This window comes from Hemiscyllium ocellatum, chromosome 30, assembly GCF_020745735.1.
Source record: "Hemiscyllium ocellatum isolate sHemOce1 chromosome 30, sHemOce1.pat.X.cur, whole genome shotgun sequence".
NCBI classification, from domain to species: domain Eukaryota; kingdom Metazoa; phylum Chordata; class Chondrichthyes; order Orectolobiformes; family Hemiscylliidae; genus Hemiscyllium; species Hemiscyllium ocellatum.
This window is the reverse complement of record NC_083430.1, coordinates 18,271,163-18,287,315: the sequence shown is the minus strand read 5'-3', so window position 1 is coordinate 18,287,315 and position 16,153 is coordinate 18,271,163. Positions and strand designations below refer to the sequence as shown.

Genomic DNA, 16,153 nt, shown 5'->3' with positions numbered 1-16,153 from the left:
AGAGAAAGAAGCCTTGAATCTTTCTATATAATCAACCTCCACAATCTAAACTAGTATCTTTTTATTTAGAACTAACATTAGATATTTTCCTGACAAGAATGTATTGCCACCATAGAAAAACCTTTGAAAGTAATTGGTCATTAACACATAGATAATTCTCAATTATGTAAACTGGGTATGGAATTGGTGTGTGCCTATTGATATCATTGCTTGTCTCTGACATTGAGAGAGAGAGCAAAATATATCAATTGAAATTAATGAAAACATTTCTCTTATGCTATTTTTCACATTTTTTACAGGGTGGGAATAAATTCTTCTCTCTCTGGGATGTAACCAAAAATAACTACAATGTCTACCAGAATACATGTGAATATCAAACTCAACCACAAATATGCGGGGAATGCAACTGTGGCTCATTTACTAGTAAGAGAATATGCTATACAGATTCTGCCTAAAATGGGAAATCATGAACCACTCCACAACCATCCCAACCCCCATCTTCCACCTCCAATTCCCAGCAAGTTTTTTGTCTTCCTTGGAGGTCTTTCACAAATCCTCAACACATTCCTACAAAGGGGGTGATAGATTAATACCAAATATAAAACACACAATCTCAATTCAAGAGAACAAAAGAACTGAGTGAAGCCAAACCCACCCTTGGAATTTACCTCAGACTGACTGGCGATTTGCTTTATAAGTTCTAGGCTGCCTTCCATCGGTCCAAGATACTTGACAGCTCATAAGTTATTTCTGAAGCATTGTATGTTTGACAAACACCAAGCGGCTAATATGCTGATAACATTCAATTTCTCTCCATATCTGCCTGGCCAATGGGAGAAATTATTTTTAAAAAAATTTTTTTAAATTCTGAACTTGTTTCAATTTGGAATAAATACTAGCCATGACACCTGGATACCCCAAAGATGTTGCACAGTCTGTCAGGATCTATAATGAGAACAGACAAGTTTACATTTTAGGTGTGCACCCTGCATCACAATTGGGAAAAAAATCTAAATAAAACCATTGAAAAAAGAGCAGCGTAAAGTGAACCGGATGAAAAAGCAAGTAAATTTTTCCATTGCTTTCCTTATTCATAAGTGCATTTCTCCTTCAATTGTCTCCATGGCATGGTGGCTCAGTGGTAAGCACTGCAGCCTCACAACGCCAGGGACCCAGCTTTGATTCCTGCCTCAGGCGACTGTCTGGGTGAAGTTTGCAAGTTCTCTCTGTGTCTGTGCGGGTTTCCTCTGGGTGCTCTGGTTTCCTCCCACCATACAAAGATGTGCAGGTTCAGTGAATTGGCCATTCTAAATTGCCAATTTAGGTGCATTAGTCAGATGGAAATGGGTCTGGGTGGGTTACTGTTTGGAGGGTCAGTATGGACTTGTTGGGCTGAAGGGCCTGTTTCCACACTGTAAAGAATCTAATCTTAATCTTGTTCCTTTCTGACATTGTCCATTTATATATTTCACAGTTCTAATGAAAGTTGTCAAAATTGACTAGAAGGTTGTTACAGATCACTCTGCTATAACGCTACAGTTGTGTTCCTCTGCAACCTCGCACTACGGAAAATCATGCTATTGAAAATTGCTATAGAAAATCGTTTTGTAGAAGAGTCATAGGTCAAGAAGATATTTCCTCTAATGGGTGAATCTAAGACTAAGGTTCACTGTTTAAGTTTTGGTGCATACACTTATGCCAGGGGTTAATCAATTTTGTTATTTCTAAGGGTCATGAGTCATTGGAACTCTGCCTGCAAAAGCCAACTAAGGCAGAGTTCTTGGAAATTTTTAAGGGAGAAGTGGGTAGATTCTTGTTAGGCAAAGGATTGAAAGCTGATCGGCAGCAGACAGGAATGTGTATTCAAGGTTACAATCAGATTGAACATTATTGGATTGAAGGTTTGAGCAGGATGAGAGGTCTATTCCTGCTTCTGATTTGTATGTGTAAAAAGTGAGGTCTGCAGGTGCTGGAGATCAGAGCTGAAAATGTGTTGCTGGTTAAAGCACAGCAGGTTAGGCAGCATCCAAGGAACAGGAAATTCGATGTTTCGGGCCAGAGCCCTTCATCAGGAATCGACGTTTCGGGCCAGAGCCCTTCATCAGGAAAGATGATTTGTATGTCCCTTGCACAAAGTCTGCAACTGGGTGTAATGGAAACTCACAATGGAGATTAATACCTGGTGTGCCTGGTTTTATTATATCTGGTTAGCATGAATGAGTTAGACCAAAGGGTCTGTTTCCGTGCTGTACATCTCTATGCCTCTATGATTCTAGACTGGATCCCATACTTGGCCTTAGGGCATTTTCTTTTGATGCAAATAAATGTAGATTACTTTCTCATGGCAATATTGAGAGAAAAGCATTTGATTTTGATATTGCTGCTTTCAAATTCAGAAAGTTATTTTTTAAGTCAAAAGTGAAATGCTTCTTACCAGTTTATATTCTCTCCAGTCACGGTGAAAGTCTATGTTCCCATTTTCACGATGCTGGAAGATTGTCCATCCTCCTCCATTGATCTCCATATCACAGAACACCTACAAAGAAGAAATAGGAGGTAGTCATGCAAATAATTTCTGCTGGCATTTTAAAAGGAGCTTCTGAGTCATTTTTAATTGCTTCGACAGCACATCCTTCATTCTATTGGTTTCCACATGTAATTAATGCAGATTGCTTTTTTTAAAAATTTTCAACCTCATTTTAATGCATTTTCATCAATTCTGATATGGCCTTCAGCCAATGATTGGTCAAATTCAATATATTACTTGATAACATTATCTGGCATCATTTGTTCTCAAACAATAAATTATGACATGAAAATTATTGAGAAATAAAAATGATTTTATTTCAAAAATTACAATGAGTGATTAACTTCATTGTTTTTCACTTTATGACAGGGCATGATGAAGTTATTGCAATGTAATAGTGATCTACCTAAGGGCAGGCCTTCTGCAGTGAAAATAGCCAATCATTCAGACACTGATAAACTACCCCCAACCTTTGGTTCCAGGTATCCAGCTCATTCTTGTCCCACTGACATCCAGTCTCTGCAATTTGATTATTTCTACTCTGGTTTGACCAATGGCATTTCCTCCTACCATCCATTCAGAGTTAGAACTAGTGGAATGTAGATTTTAGGTCTACGTAAGAGAGGTTTAATAATTAACTTGTCAGTGTTTCTGGAGCCATGATTTTCCAACCAGTATGTGTGAAAGAGCAACTCCTGGATGATAATGGGAATTTGTATGGATTGTGAAAATTTTTTGATTGAAATGAGTAAATATTGAAAAACTTTAGCATGCTTTTAGTTTTGAAGAAACAAGATTTTTATTGTTGCTTTGGAGACAAACCCATAGATTGGATAACCCTTTCATGGCAGTTCACGGGAGGCATGGTTGAGATTAGATGTATAAACAGTTTGTCTTGCAGAAGGAAGTTTTAGTTCAGAACTGCTAGGAAATATGTTACCTCAGTGTAAGATGCTATTTTGAAAAGTATAGACCAGAAGTGTTTGGTTAGAGCTCTGAAGGAGTTATTCAAAGCTAAGAAAGTTTAAGCTCAGCTATATGAGTAATCAAGGAAAAAACTATCAAATATTCAGGACAAGGAAATTAAAGAAATTGTTATGTCAAACTCATAGACATAACAGAGAAGAGAACTCTTTCTGGCATTTGAGTACTGCAAAGTGATGGTGTAGGAATAAGTGGGATTTTGTTCAGCCGTGTTTTGAAATGTTTCAAATTGATTTACATATGAATAGCTTGATATGTTTGATTTTATCTTCATTCTTTTTGTACCAGACCTTCTGTTTTACCAATAAAACCAAATCTGTAGCATTGCAAACTTTTTCAGCAAAAAATCACCATGTTAAAAAAATCTGTCAAGCTAGATTTCATTCTGGGATCTAACTTGTCCAGCAGTAGCATCAGATGAGCACTATCCCCTAAATGTTGCTCGATATTCAATTAATCTACTTGGCTCATCTCATCGCAAAGAAAGATGTTCAGCAATGTCTTCATTCCTTTTGCACTGGACACAATATGCATAGGAAATTCTCTTAAGCACAAGTGAGGACCTTTGCTAGTCCTTACACTATCACTATCCCAATCAAAATGTGAAATTAAAGTCGTCCATTATAACTGCTGTATGTTCCTCCCATCTTTAAGTAACTTCCTTGCAGATTTGTTACTCTAGATCCTTCCCATTAGCCAGTGGACTTTACATTATATAGAGCAATATAATTGCACCATTACTACTATTCCTTAGCTTTAGCTGCTTCAATTCTTTCTTGGAAGCCTCCAAAAATCCTCTTTTCCCAGTACTGTAATGATCTCCTTAAGCTAAAATGCCACCTTCCTTCTTTTTATTTCTTTGCAATCTTTTCTGAACACCTTGTAACCAGGAATATTTAACACCCAGATCTGTCTTTCTGAAAACTATCTACCACGGAGCCAGTCCCAATGCCTTAGGAGTCTAAAGCCCTCTCTCAAGCACCATTTTTCTGACCCTGCATTCAACTGCTGATTCTTTCTATTCCTCCACTCACGTGCACATGGAACTTGGAGGATCCTGGAACTTTGAAGTTACTGCCTACTAATTATTTTACTGAGCTCCCTAAATTCTGATTGTTGCACCACATACTCCTTCCTATTTATGCCATTAGTCCCAATGCAGAGCATGACCTCTGACTGTTCATCTTCCTGAAAAGAATACCCTGAAGCCATTCTGTGATGGCCCTGACTCAGGCACTACGGAGGTAATGAACCATCTTGGAGTCATGTTGATGGCTGCAGGGATGTGTGTCTGTTTCTCTAATTAAAGAAAATCCCCAACCAGTACGAGACTTACAAACTTCTTCCCTGCCACCTGAACAGCTGAGCCAACTATAGTGCCATGGGAATGGCTCTTGCAGCACTCCTTCAAAGATTCAATTTCCCAAGAATGGAAAACTGATCAGTGAGCAAGATCCATTACCTGTCCTTTTCCCATGGACTGCCTCATGGCAGTCACCAATGCTCTGACAGCTTGCCCCTAACATGCGGTTACACTTCTGTTTGCTGTACTTTGCTGTCTGTTAATTGCAAAACTTTTTTTTCCTCAGTAAATAGAACAATGAATGCATCTCAAAACATTTAATAAACTATAAAGCACTTTGGTTTGTCATAAAATGTGCTGTACAAATGAAAGGAGTGTTGTACTAGAAGCATAAACATAGAAACAATAGTAAATGGGAGCAGGAGTAGGTAAATGGCCCTTCAACCTTGCTCTACCATTCAATATGATAATGGCTGATTACCACTTTCTTCACATAACTTTGATCTCTTTAGCCCTGAGAACTTTGTCTTGAAAACATGAAATGTTTTGGCCTCAATCACTCTCTGTAGCAGAGAATTCCACGAGCTCACTATTCTCTGGGTGAAGACATTTCTCCACATCTCAGTGTGAAATGGCCTGTGCCGCATCCTTAGACTATGACTGATGGTTCTGGACATCCTCCTGACTTTACCCTGTCAAGGAGAAAGTGAGGACTGCAGACATTGGAGGTCAGAGTCAAAAAGTGTGGCACTGGAAAAGCACAGCAGGTCAGGCAGCATCCATGGAGCAGGAGAGTCGACATTTCGGGCATAAGCCATTCATCAAGAATGTCTAGTCCTGTTTGAATTTTATAGGTTTCTATGAGATCCTTCCACATTTTTCCAAATTCCAGTAAATATAATCCTAACCAACCCAGTCTCTCTTCAGACCTCAGTCTTGCCTTTCTAAGGAATCAATCTGATAAACCATTGTTCCTGACCCTTCGTAGTCAAAACATCCTTCCTCAGATAAGGAGACCAAAACAGCAATATTTCAAATGTGGTCTCATCAAGGCCCTATACAAGTGCAACAAGGCATCTCTGCTTTTCTACAGATTGTATCTCCAAGAAGGCCAACACGTTATTTGCCTCCTTCACTGCCTGTTTCACTTCTTCACTTACTACCAGCAGCTGCTGTATAAGGTTACCCAATTGTCATTTGACTACGCCCTTTCTCAATATATCACAATTCGGATAATAATCTGCCTTTCTGTTCATCCATTTTTCACATGATACATCATTTGCCATGCATTTGCCCACTTACTCAACTGTGATGCAGCAATGTTGATGCATTGTCATGTTGTTATATACAACAGAATATGCTTTTAGTGCTCCTGTAATTAGTCTGGGGAGGATTGTGAAATGTGTTGTAAATTGTCTTAATGCTTTCTCATGTCCCTTTCATCAGCCAATGGAGGTGACAAAGTTGCAATAGAAACAGCATTAATGCTCACTCATGAATCTGTTGTTAGGCAGTGAAAAAGTTCAAGATGAATTAAAAGAGTTACTGCTTTCTTGTGCTGCCCCACCATTAATCAGAAAACTGTGGAGTGAAGCTTTAGAAATTATTTTTACAGCTGTTCAATTTAATTCATTGCTTGAAAGTTAATTTGTTTATCGTCAATGGATGTTCTTAAGATTGGTAATCAGTGCTTATTCGTTAATGTACTTAGAAACTAAATGTTCTTTCTTTTCTCATTTGAATTCCTTTTATCTTTTACCTACAGTTACCTCATGGGAATGTTCACTTTGTTACCTATAATTACTTAATAAGCTGTCAAGTTAGAAGTCATGGGAAGCATTCTTGTACCAGTTGTAAGTTATTTCACATCCAGCATGATCCTGTTTTTATGACTACAGTAATTGTGAAACCCAATTTAATTTTCTTTGTCTGACTGAACTGGATATGCATTGCTACATAAATATCTCACATGTCTTCAATTAAGATTTGCTTCAACTTTGCACATCTCACCACAGCTTAGTGGTACTGGTGATCTGACAAAAAGCAAGTCCATGCTCCATACCTCATGGTTTTCTGTTTCTTCTTCAGTTCCTCATAGGAGCTTTCTATTTTCAATCCAAGTTTTCTAACAACACTGTTCTCCTTTCTCCTTTTGGTCTGCATTTCTCTAATCTTCATTCAATCATCTACTTCAGCAAGTTTTCATGCCTTAGAATGTGGCTTCTTGCCTTTGTTTGATGACATTGACTAATGACCCTTCCTATGTCATCATCATGAGAAGTGCTTCACTGCTTTTATGTTCTCTCCAGCTGACCCACTCCATCTTTATCCAGAACCACATTTCACAACTGTGCAGTTTTTAGATGTCTAATGCTGCTTTGGTCAATGATGATCAAAATCATTTTGATGTAACACACAGGCGCATTATTCACAACATTATGAGAGAAAAAGGACTGAAAATGCAGGTTAATTAATAAATAACTTGTATCTCTGCTTCATTCCTTTGTCCTACTATTCTTCTATTCCTTAAAATTAGTTCAAATAGGGAAAAAGTGCTTTCAGGTACAACTTGAAACCATACAGACTGAAGATCATTAGTTTAAGTACCAGCCTACATTGACTTATGCTCCACTACAGGCATGATGGTCTTAATGGCCTACTTCTGCTCCTTACAAGTTCTGTGATTCTGGACATGGTGTTACCAGGTGAGGAAAGACAATATAGACCTTAACCCTCTCAAATGGAAGTATTTAGCAGTGGTTCCCTGCTGCTGGTCTCTATTCAGTGTCTCCTGTCTGCAATTTTAATCAATGTTGGAGTTAGCTGGTGATAATGTAGTCAACAGCCTGGCATTAAATTGTCAGCAGATTTCAGTAGGAAACTACATCCACATCTTAATCCCACGCCCACCCATTCTGGATTAGATGTTGCAAAATTATTGAAAAATTGTGAGAAATATCAGCGTTGATAGTTTCCCAACTCTCGTTCCAGCATAAAATTACAATTACATCTGTCACATCAGCAGGACCAAACACACAAATGGAGGGAAGTACCTTCCGATACTGAGGAAGTCTCCTTGAGAAGATAACACAATGTCCAGCACAGTTTACGAGTCCACCCATACTGATGCAGTTAGTTTCCCTATTCAGCAAGACATGGGCAATACTTGGCTTCAACTGATAAGTGGCAAGTAACATTCATGTATCATAAATGTCAGGTATTAGCCATATCCTCAGAGAGAATCTAACCATTTACTCTTGAGATTCAATAGCATTACTACTGCTGATCCCCTACTGATCCCCTACCTGATGGCTATTATTGACCAGAAACCAAACTCTAACCACACGGTAGCTACAACAAGTCAAAGACTGAGAATTCTGTGGTGGGGAATTCACCTCCTGACTCCTCAAAACCTATCCACCACCAATAAAGCACCAGTTAGGAATGTGAAGAAATATTATTTACTTTTCTCAATGAAAAGTGGCTCTGAAGATTTAGGAAGCTCAATGTTGCTGTATTGTGTCAGGAAGGTTGGAAAGGGTCTGAAAGGCTTTATTTTTTATTGAGTGCAGTAAGCAGCCCTCACTGAGATGATGCCATGCAGACTTTGTTGGGGGACAAAAGCAGCAAATGTATGTGAGCAGCACTGTGTGTTACACAACATCCTGAATTTGGACTGTATCATTCACCCTTCACTAAAATTGTATTAAATTCCATGAGTGTGAAATCTAATCATCCTGATTTTTAGATACATGGGTTGCAGTTTGCAGTGTAACTGTGGATCCCCTGTTTTACACCCCACTGACATTGTCCAAATCATCAGATGCTACCTCAGATTTCTTGCTTTCAGGCATCAAAGAATTGCTACGAGTTCCCACAACATCCTTCAGAGGAAGAGCAACAGCATTGATGAAGAAATTGCTTATGGGATACTGATCCCATCAGCTTAGGTGTCAGCTGTACTCCTAACTCAGAGATTAGTGTAGACTTAGGATCAGAATTCATTGAGTTTCCTGAGTATGAATGGGATCCAGCCAGGTCAGGAGGCAAGGACGATTCATTTGCCACATCATCAGGGGATGAAATGACTGATGTGTTCTGTGACAGAGGAGTCAGATGATGGCATTGTTGGGACAGAATACAGGAGAGCTGATCAGCTTGGATATATGGGTGCTGAGGCCATTCATTAACTTGCCAATCAGCTTCCTATCACTCTAGGAATGTAACTCCAAGCTGGCAAAGGGAGTGGTGCAAAACTTTCCCCCGTGTTCCATTTCCCCATGGTGCTACCAATGCAGCTGTCAAAGACACTGTCAATGTAGCTCCCATCTCCACTTTCTCTGTGTGAGCAGATCTCTGTATCCTCTTCCTTCCTTGTGACAATGGGGCAACATTATCCGGAAAATGCACCAAAATATATTCAAAAACACTCCTGAGTAATTTCAAATGCTTTCCAGTGGGAAAACAACATTCTAAATGCTTCATAAGCTGCAGTCAGGGTGTTTCAATAATGTGACTACAAGCTTTATCTCACTTCTTCACACTTTGATGTTCACTGTTGGAGAACATGATGTGGAGGTACCAGTGTTGGACTGGGATGGACAAAGTCAGAAGTCACACAACGCCAAGTTACAAGCCAACAGGCTTGACATCACAAGCTTTCAACATCAGTTGAAGTGGTGAAATACTGGAAAAGCCAAAATGTCAAAACCTGTGCTATTCAATTTTGGTAACCTTGTATCAGATATATTGTGGAACAATTTACTGCAGATGCTAGAGTCTGTACTGAAAAGCATTGTCCTGCTATTCTCATATTCTGATTATTTAATCTGAACTATCAATATCTTTTATCCACCAGCAGGCTGCACCGACTACCCTCAGATTGCCCCACCGCTGAAAATGTGTTGCTGGTTAAAGCACAGCAGGTCAGGCAGCATCCAAGGAATAGGAAATTCGACGTTTCGGCTATAAGCCCTTCATCAGGAATGAGGTGAGTGTGCCAAGCAGGCTAAGATAAAAGGTAGGGAGGAGGGACTTGGGGGAGGGGCGATGGAGATGTGATGGGTGGAAGGAGGTCAAGGTGAGGGTGATAGGCTGGAGTGGGGTGGGGGCGGAGAGGCCAGGAAGAAGATTGCAGGTTAGGAGGGTGGTGCTGAGTTGAGGGAACCGACTGAGACAAGGTGGGGGGAGGGGAAATGAGGAAACTGGAGAAATCTGAGTTCATTCCTTGTGGTTGGAGGGTTCCCAGGCAGAAGATGAGGCGCTCCTCCTCCAGCCGTCGTGTTGTTATGTTCTGCCGGTGGAGGAGTCCAAGGACCTGCATGTCCTCAGTGAAGTGGGAGGGAGAGTTAAAGTGTTGAGCCACGGGGTGGTTGGGTTGGTTGGTCCGGGCGTCCCAGAGGTGTTCTCTGAAGCGTTCCGCAAGTAAGCGGCCTGTCTCCCCAATATAGAGGAGGCCACATCGGGTGCAGCGGATGCAATAGATGATGTGTGTGGAGGTGCAGGTGAACTTGTGGCGGATATGGAAGGATCCCTTGGGGCCTTGGAGGGAAGTGAGGGAGGAGGTGTGGGCGCAAGTTTTACATTTCCTGCGGTTGCAGGGGAAGGTGCCGGGGGTGGAGGTTGGGTTGGTGGGGTGTGTGGACCTGACGAGGGAGTCACGAAGGGAGTGGTCTTTGCAGAACGCTGATAGGGGAGGGGAGGGAAATATATCCCTGGTGGGGGGGTCCGTTTGGAGGTGGCGAAAATGACGGCGGATGATACGTTGTATATGGAGGTTGGTGGGGTGGTAGGTGAGAACCAGTGGGGTTCTGTCCTGATGGCGGTTGGAGGAGCAGGGCTCAAGGGCGGAGGAACGGGAAGTGGAGGAGATGCGGTGGAGGGCATCGTCGATCACGTCTGGGGGGAATCTGCGGTCCTTGAAGAAGGAGGCCATCTGGGCTGTGCGGTGTTGGAACTGGTCCGCCTGGGAGCAGATGCAGCGGAGACGAAGGAATTGGGAATATGGGATGGAGTTTTTACAGGGGGCAGGGTGGGAGGAGGTGTAGTCCAGGTAGCTGTGGGAGTCAGTCGGTTTATAGTAGATGTCTGTGTTGAGTCGGTCGCCCGAGATAGAAATGGAAAGGTCTAGGAAGGGGAGGGAGGAGTCTGAGACAGTCCAGGTGAATTTGAGGTCGGGATGGAAGGTGTTGGTAAAGTTGATGAACTGTTCAACCTCCTCGTGGGAGCACGAGGCAGCGCCGATACAGTCATCGATGTAGCAGAGGAAAAGGTGGGGTGTGGTGCCAGTGTAGTTGCGGAAGATGGACTGTTCCACATATCCTACGAAGAGACAGGCATAGCTGGGGCCCATGCGGGTGCCCATGGCAACTCCTTTAGTTTGGAGGAAGTGGGAGGATTGAAAAGAGAAGTTATTCAGGGTGAGGACCACTTCAGTCAGTCGAAGGAGGGTGTCAGTGGAAGGGTACTGGTTGGTGCGGCGGGAAAGGAAGAAGCGGAGGGCTTTGAGTCCTTCGTGATGGGGACTGGATGTCCATCGTGAAAATAAGGCATTGGGGACCGGGGAAGCGAAAATCCTGGAGGTGGTGGAGGGTGTGGGTGGTGTCCCGAACGTAGGTGGGGAGTTCTTGGACTAAAGGGGACAGGACCGTGTCGAGGTATTGGGAGATGAGTTCGGTGGGGCAGGAGCAGGCTGAGACAATGGGTCGGCCGGGGCAGTCAGGTTTGTGGATTTTGGGCAGGAGGTAGAAACGGGCGGTACGGGGTTGTGGGACTATGAGGTTGGAGGCGGTGGATGGGAGATCCCCTGAGGTGTTGAGGTTATGGATGGTCTGGGAGATGATGGTTTGGTGGTGGGAGGTGGGGTCGTGGTCAGGGGGGCGATAAGAGGAAGCGTCCGCGAGCTGGCGTTTGGCCTCAGCGGTATAAAGGTCGGTGCGCCAAACTACTACCGCGCCTCCCTTGTCTGCCGGTTTGATGGTGAGGTTGGGATTGGAGCGGAGGGAGTGGAGGGCTGCACGTTCTGAGGGTGAGAGGTTGGAGTGGGTGAGAGGGGTGGACAGGTTGAGTCGGTTAATGTCGCGGCGGCAGTTGGCTATAAATAGATCGAGGGCGGGTAAGAGGCCAGCACGCGGTGTCCAGGTGGATGGGGTGCGTTGGAGGCGGGAGAAGGGGTCATCAGAGGGTGGGTGGGAGTCTTGGTTGTGAAAGTAGGCACGGAGGCGAAGGCGGCGGAAGAATTGTTCAATATCACGGAGGCGAAGGCAGCGGAAGAATTGCCCCACCCCAACTACAGCAGAAATGCTGTCTCCTCCAAACTTCACTTCAGCTCTGATGAAGTGTCATCAAGACTCAAAATTCTGGCTTACTCTCTCTCCATGGATGCTGTCTTTTTTTATTCATTGGTGTGAATTGTGCACTGCTGGCTGGCTGGTCAGCATTGATAGCCCATCCCTAATTGCCATTGTGAAGGTGGTGGGGAGCTGCCTTCTTGAATCGCTGCAGTCCATGTGCTGTGGATTGACCCACAATGCTGGTAGGGAGGGAATTCCAGATTTTGACCCAACGACTGTGAAGGAACGGAGGTATATTTCCAAGTCTGGGTGGTGAGTGGCTTGGAGGGGAACTTGCAGGTGGTGCTGTTCGCTAGTACTTGCTGCCCTTATCCTTCTAGGTGGAAGTGGTCATGGGTTTGGAAGGTGCTGTCTAAGGATCTCTAGTGAATTTTTGCAGTGCATCTTGTAGATAGTACACACTGCAGCTACTAAGTGCCTGTGGTGGAGGGATTGAATGTTCGTAGATGTGGTGGTAATCAAGTGGGTTGCTTTGTCCCGGATGGTGTCAAGCTTCTTAAGTGTTGTTGGAGCTGCACCCATCCAGGCAAGTGGGGAGTATCTCATCACACCCCTGACTTGTGCCTCGTAGACGATGGATCGGCTTTTGGGGTGTCAGGAGGTGAGTTATTCACCACAGTATTCCTAGTCTCTGACCTGCTCTCGTAGCCACTGTGTTTAGGTGAGTCCAGTTGAGGTTCTTGTCAATGGTAACCCCAAGGATGTGGGGAGTAGTGTATTCAGTGAAGGTAATATCATTTACTGTCAAGGGGCGGTGTTAGAGAGTCTCTTACTGGTAATGGGTATTGTCTGGCATTTGTGTGTCACAAATGTTACTTTTCACTTGTCAGCCCAAGCCTGGATCTTGTCCAAATCTTGTTGCATTTGAGACGGCCTGCTTCAGTTCCTGAGGAGTTGCGAATAGTGCTGAACGCTATGCAATCATCGGCGAGCGTCCCCACTTCTGATGTTATGACAGAGGGAAAGTCATTGATGAAGCAGATGAAGATTGTTGAGCTTAGGACTCTAGCCTGAGGGACTCCTGCAGAGATGTCCTGGAGCGGAGATGACTGACCCTCCACAACCACAAATATCTTTCTTTGTAACCAGGGGAGTGTTTGCCCCCATTAGCCATTGATTCCAGTTTTTCCAGGGCTCCTTGATGCCATACTTGGTCAAATGTGGTCTTGATGTCAAGGGCTGTCACTCTCACCTCACCTCTGGAATTCAGTTCTGTTGTCCATGTTTGAACCAAGACTGTAATGAGACCAGGAACTGAATGACCCTGTAGAAACCCAAACTGGGCGTCACTGAGCAGGTTGTTGCTGAGCAGGTGCTGCTCAATAGGATTGTAGATGACCCTTTCCATCACTTTACTGATGATGGAGAATAGACTGTTTGGGCAGTAATTGATCAGGTTGGATTTGTCCTGCTTTTTGTGTACAGGACATATCTGAGCAGTTTTCCACATTGTCGAGTAGATGCCAGTGTTGTAACTGTACTGGAAGAGCTTGGGTAATGGAGCTGCAAGTTCTGGAACAGACATCTTCTGTACTATTGCTGGAATGTTATCAGGGCCTTTGCATTATCCAGTGCCTCCAGCCGTTTCATGATATCACATGGAGTGAATCAAATTGGCTGGAGACTGGCACCTGTGATGCTGGGGGCCACTGGAGGAGCCTAAGATGGATCATCCACTCAACACTTCTGACTGAAGATTGGTGCAAATGCATCAGCCTTATCTTTTGCATTGATGTCCTGGGCTCCTCCATCATTGAGGATGGGGATATTTGTGGCGCCTCCACCAGTGAGCTGTTTAATTGTCCACCACCATTCACGACTGGATGTGGAAGGCCTGCAGAGCCTAGATCTGATCTGTTGGTAGTGGGATTGCTTAGCTCTGTTTATCACTTGTTTATGCCGCTTGGCGCGGAAGTAGTCCGGTTTGGTAGCTTCACCAGATTGACACCTTATTTTTAGGTCTGCCTGATGCTGTTCCTGGCATGCCCACCTGCACTCTCGATTGAACCAGATTAATCCTGTGGCTTGATGGTAATGGTTGAGTGGGGGATATGCCAGGCCATAAGGTTGCAGATCGTGCTGGAGTACAGTTCTGCTGCTGTTGAGGGCCAACAGCGCCTCATGGATACCCAGTCTTGAGTTGCTAGATTAGTTTGAAGTCTGTCCCATTCAGCAAGGTGATAGTGCCACACAGCACAATGGAGGTTATTCTCAATGTGAAGGCAGGACTTCATCTCCACAAGGACAGTGCGGTGGTCACTTTTATCTATACTGTCATGGACAGATGCTCCCGCAGCTGGCAGATTAGTAAGAATGAGTCAAGTGTGTTTCTTCCTCGTGTTGGTTCCTTCACCACCTGCCGTTGACCCAGTCTAGCAGTTATATCCTTTAGAACCCAATCAGCTCGATCAGTAATGCTGCTGCCGAGCCATTCTTGGTGGTGGACATCGAAATTCCCCCACCCAGAGTACATTTTGCAGCCTTACCACCCTCAGTGCTTCTTCCAAGTGTTCTACATGGAGGAGTACTGATTCTTCAGCCGAAGGAGAATGGTATGTGGTAACCATTAACAGGTTTCCTTGCCCATGCTTAACCTGAAGCCATGAGACTTCATGGGGTCCAGAGTCAATGTCAAGGACTCCCAGGTCAACTCCCTCCTGACTGGATGCCACTGTGCTGCCACCTCTGCTGGGTCTGTCTTGCCGGTGGGATGGCAGATTTCCTTACCTAAAAGACATTAGTGAACTAGATGGGTTTTTCTGAAAATCAACAATGGTTTCATGGCCATCAGTCAACTCTTAATTCCAGATATTTTGCTGTGATCTCCAGCACTTTTTGTCAGATATATTAGTTGTTCAATGTCACTGCTTCCATGTCCCAGAAAGCAGCTCTCTATCTTTTATTGAAGAATGTGACTTGAACAACACAGGCAGTGGCCTGTGACAATGTCAGTGCTGGCAAATTATGGTAAGTCTTTACACCATCACTGAAAGTTACACAGTGTGAATGAGTTCCTTGGTTTTAAGCACCAAACATATTTCAGCCAAATGTCCTTTGGTAATTTAAGCAGGGCAATGTTACATTATTAAGTATTCAAGAATTCCATAATGTAAGTCATAAAACAAAACTCTTTAGAAGATTAGTCTACACTCCACTTTGAAATGTGGAAGCTACTAAAATTAGAAATATTGATCTGTGCTGAACAAGATTTATGTTCAATATATGATAATACCTATTAGGAGAATAGATAAAATTAATACTTTACATGCATTATGTAGAAAGTTTCCTGGTTTAGGGAAGACTGTATAAAGTGTTCCTCTCATACTTCAAGTGATTCCTATGGTCAATTTGGTTCAGAAATCGGAAAATAATGGACGTTCAGCATGAGCCTGTGACGGTAGCGTATGACCGACTGCAGAGTCTGAATTCACACCAGTGTGAAAACCAACCCAACAATGATTTGAAGCTGACACTGGCTCAGAAGCACTGCTGTGCAAACGCAGCTGGAAAAAAAGCCCCTGCTTTGTTGCCAGGCAACCAACTTTTATCTTTTTGGTTGAAGACCATCCATAGTTACACCAGCATCTTGTGCATCGTGAGGCTGATGACTCTGCTCTGTAGGTGTTTCCATGGTTAAAGCTCCTGATTTCAGAGTAACTCGGCAAATCTAATTTTAGAATTGGGTGTGCAGAGATGTTAACTTACAGATATTAAACTCAATGCTGAACTAATAAATGGCTTAAAAATCTTGTAGCACTTCGAACTGATCCTCAAAGCATTAGGTTTATGCTTGAAGCCTTGAAAAGAAAATTGATTCAATTACATAGCTCCTCAGTACAAAACAGAAACAATTTTGGTTCAATTGCTTCTCAGCAACACTTTCCTCTCATCCTGTAATCTTCCACACCCCCTTTCCCAATTTTGTTCTGTATAGTCAGTTTATAGAGATTTTTTATAAGATATCCATTGTTTGGTGGTACTCTTTCT

At 43.2% G+C, this 16,153-nt stretch overlaps 1 protein-coding gene across 2 annotated transcripts in view; it reads right to left on the bottom strand.

Annotated features, from left to right (window-relative positions):
* Positions 1–16,153, bottom strand: part of angpt2b (angiopoietin 2b) — a 255,197-nt gene that overhangs the window by 100,892 nt on the left and 138,152 nt on the right. For both annotated transcript variants that reach the window (XM_060847374.1, XM_060847373.1), the window contains exon 6: positions 2,435–2,536. In XM_060847374.1, the coding sequence (XP_060703357.1) occupies positions 2,435–2,536 (102 nt within the window). The remainder of the gene's footprint in view (positions 1–2,434; positions 2,537–16,153) is intronic.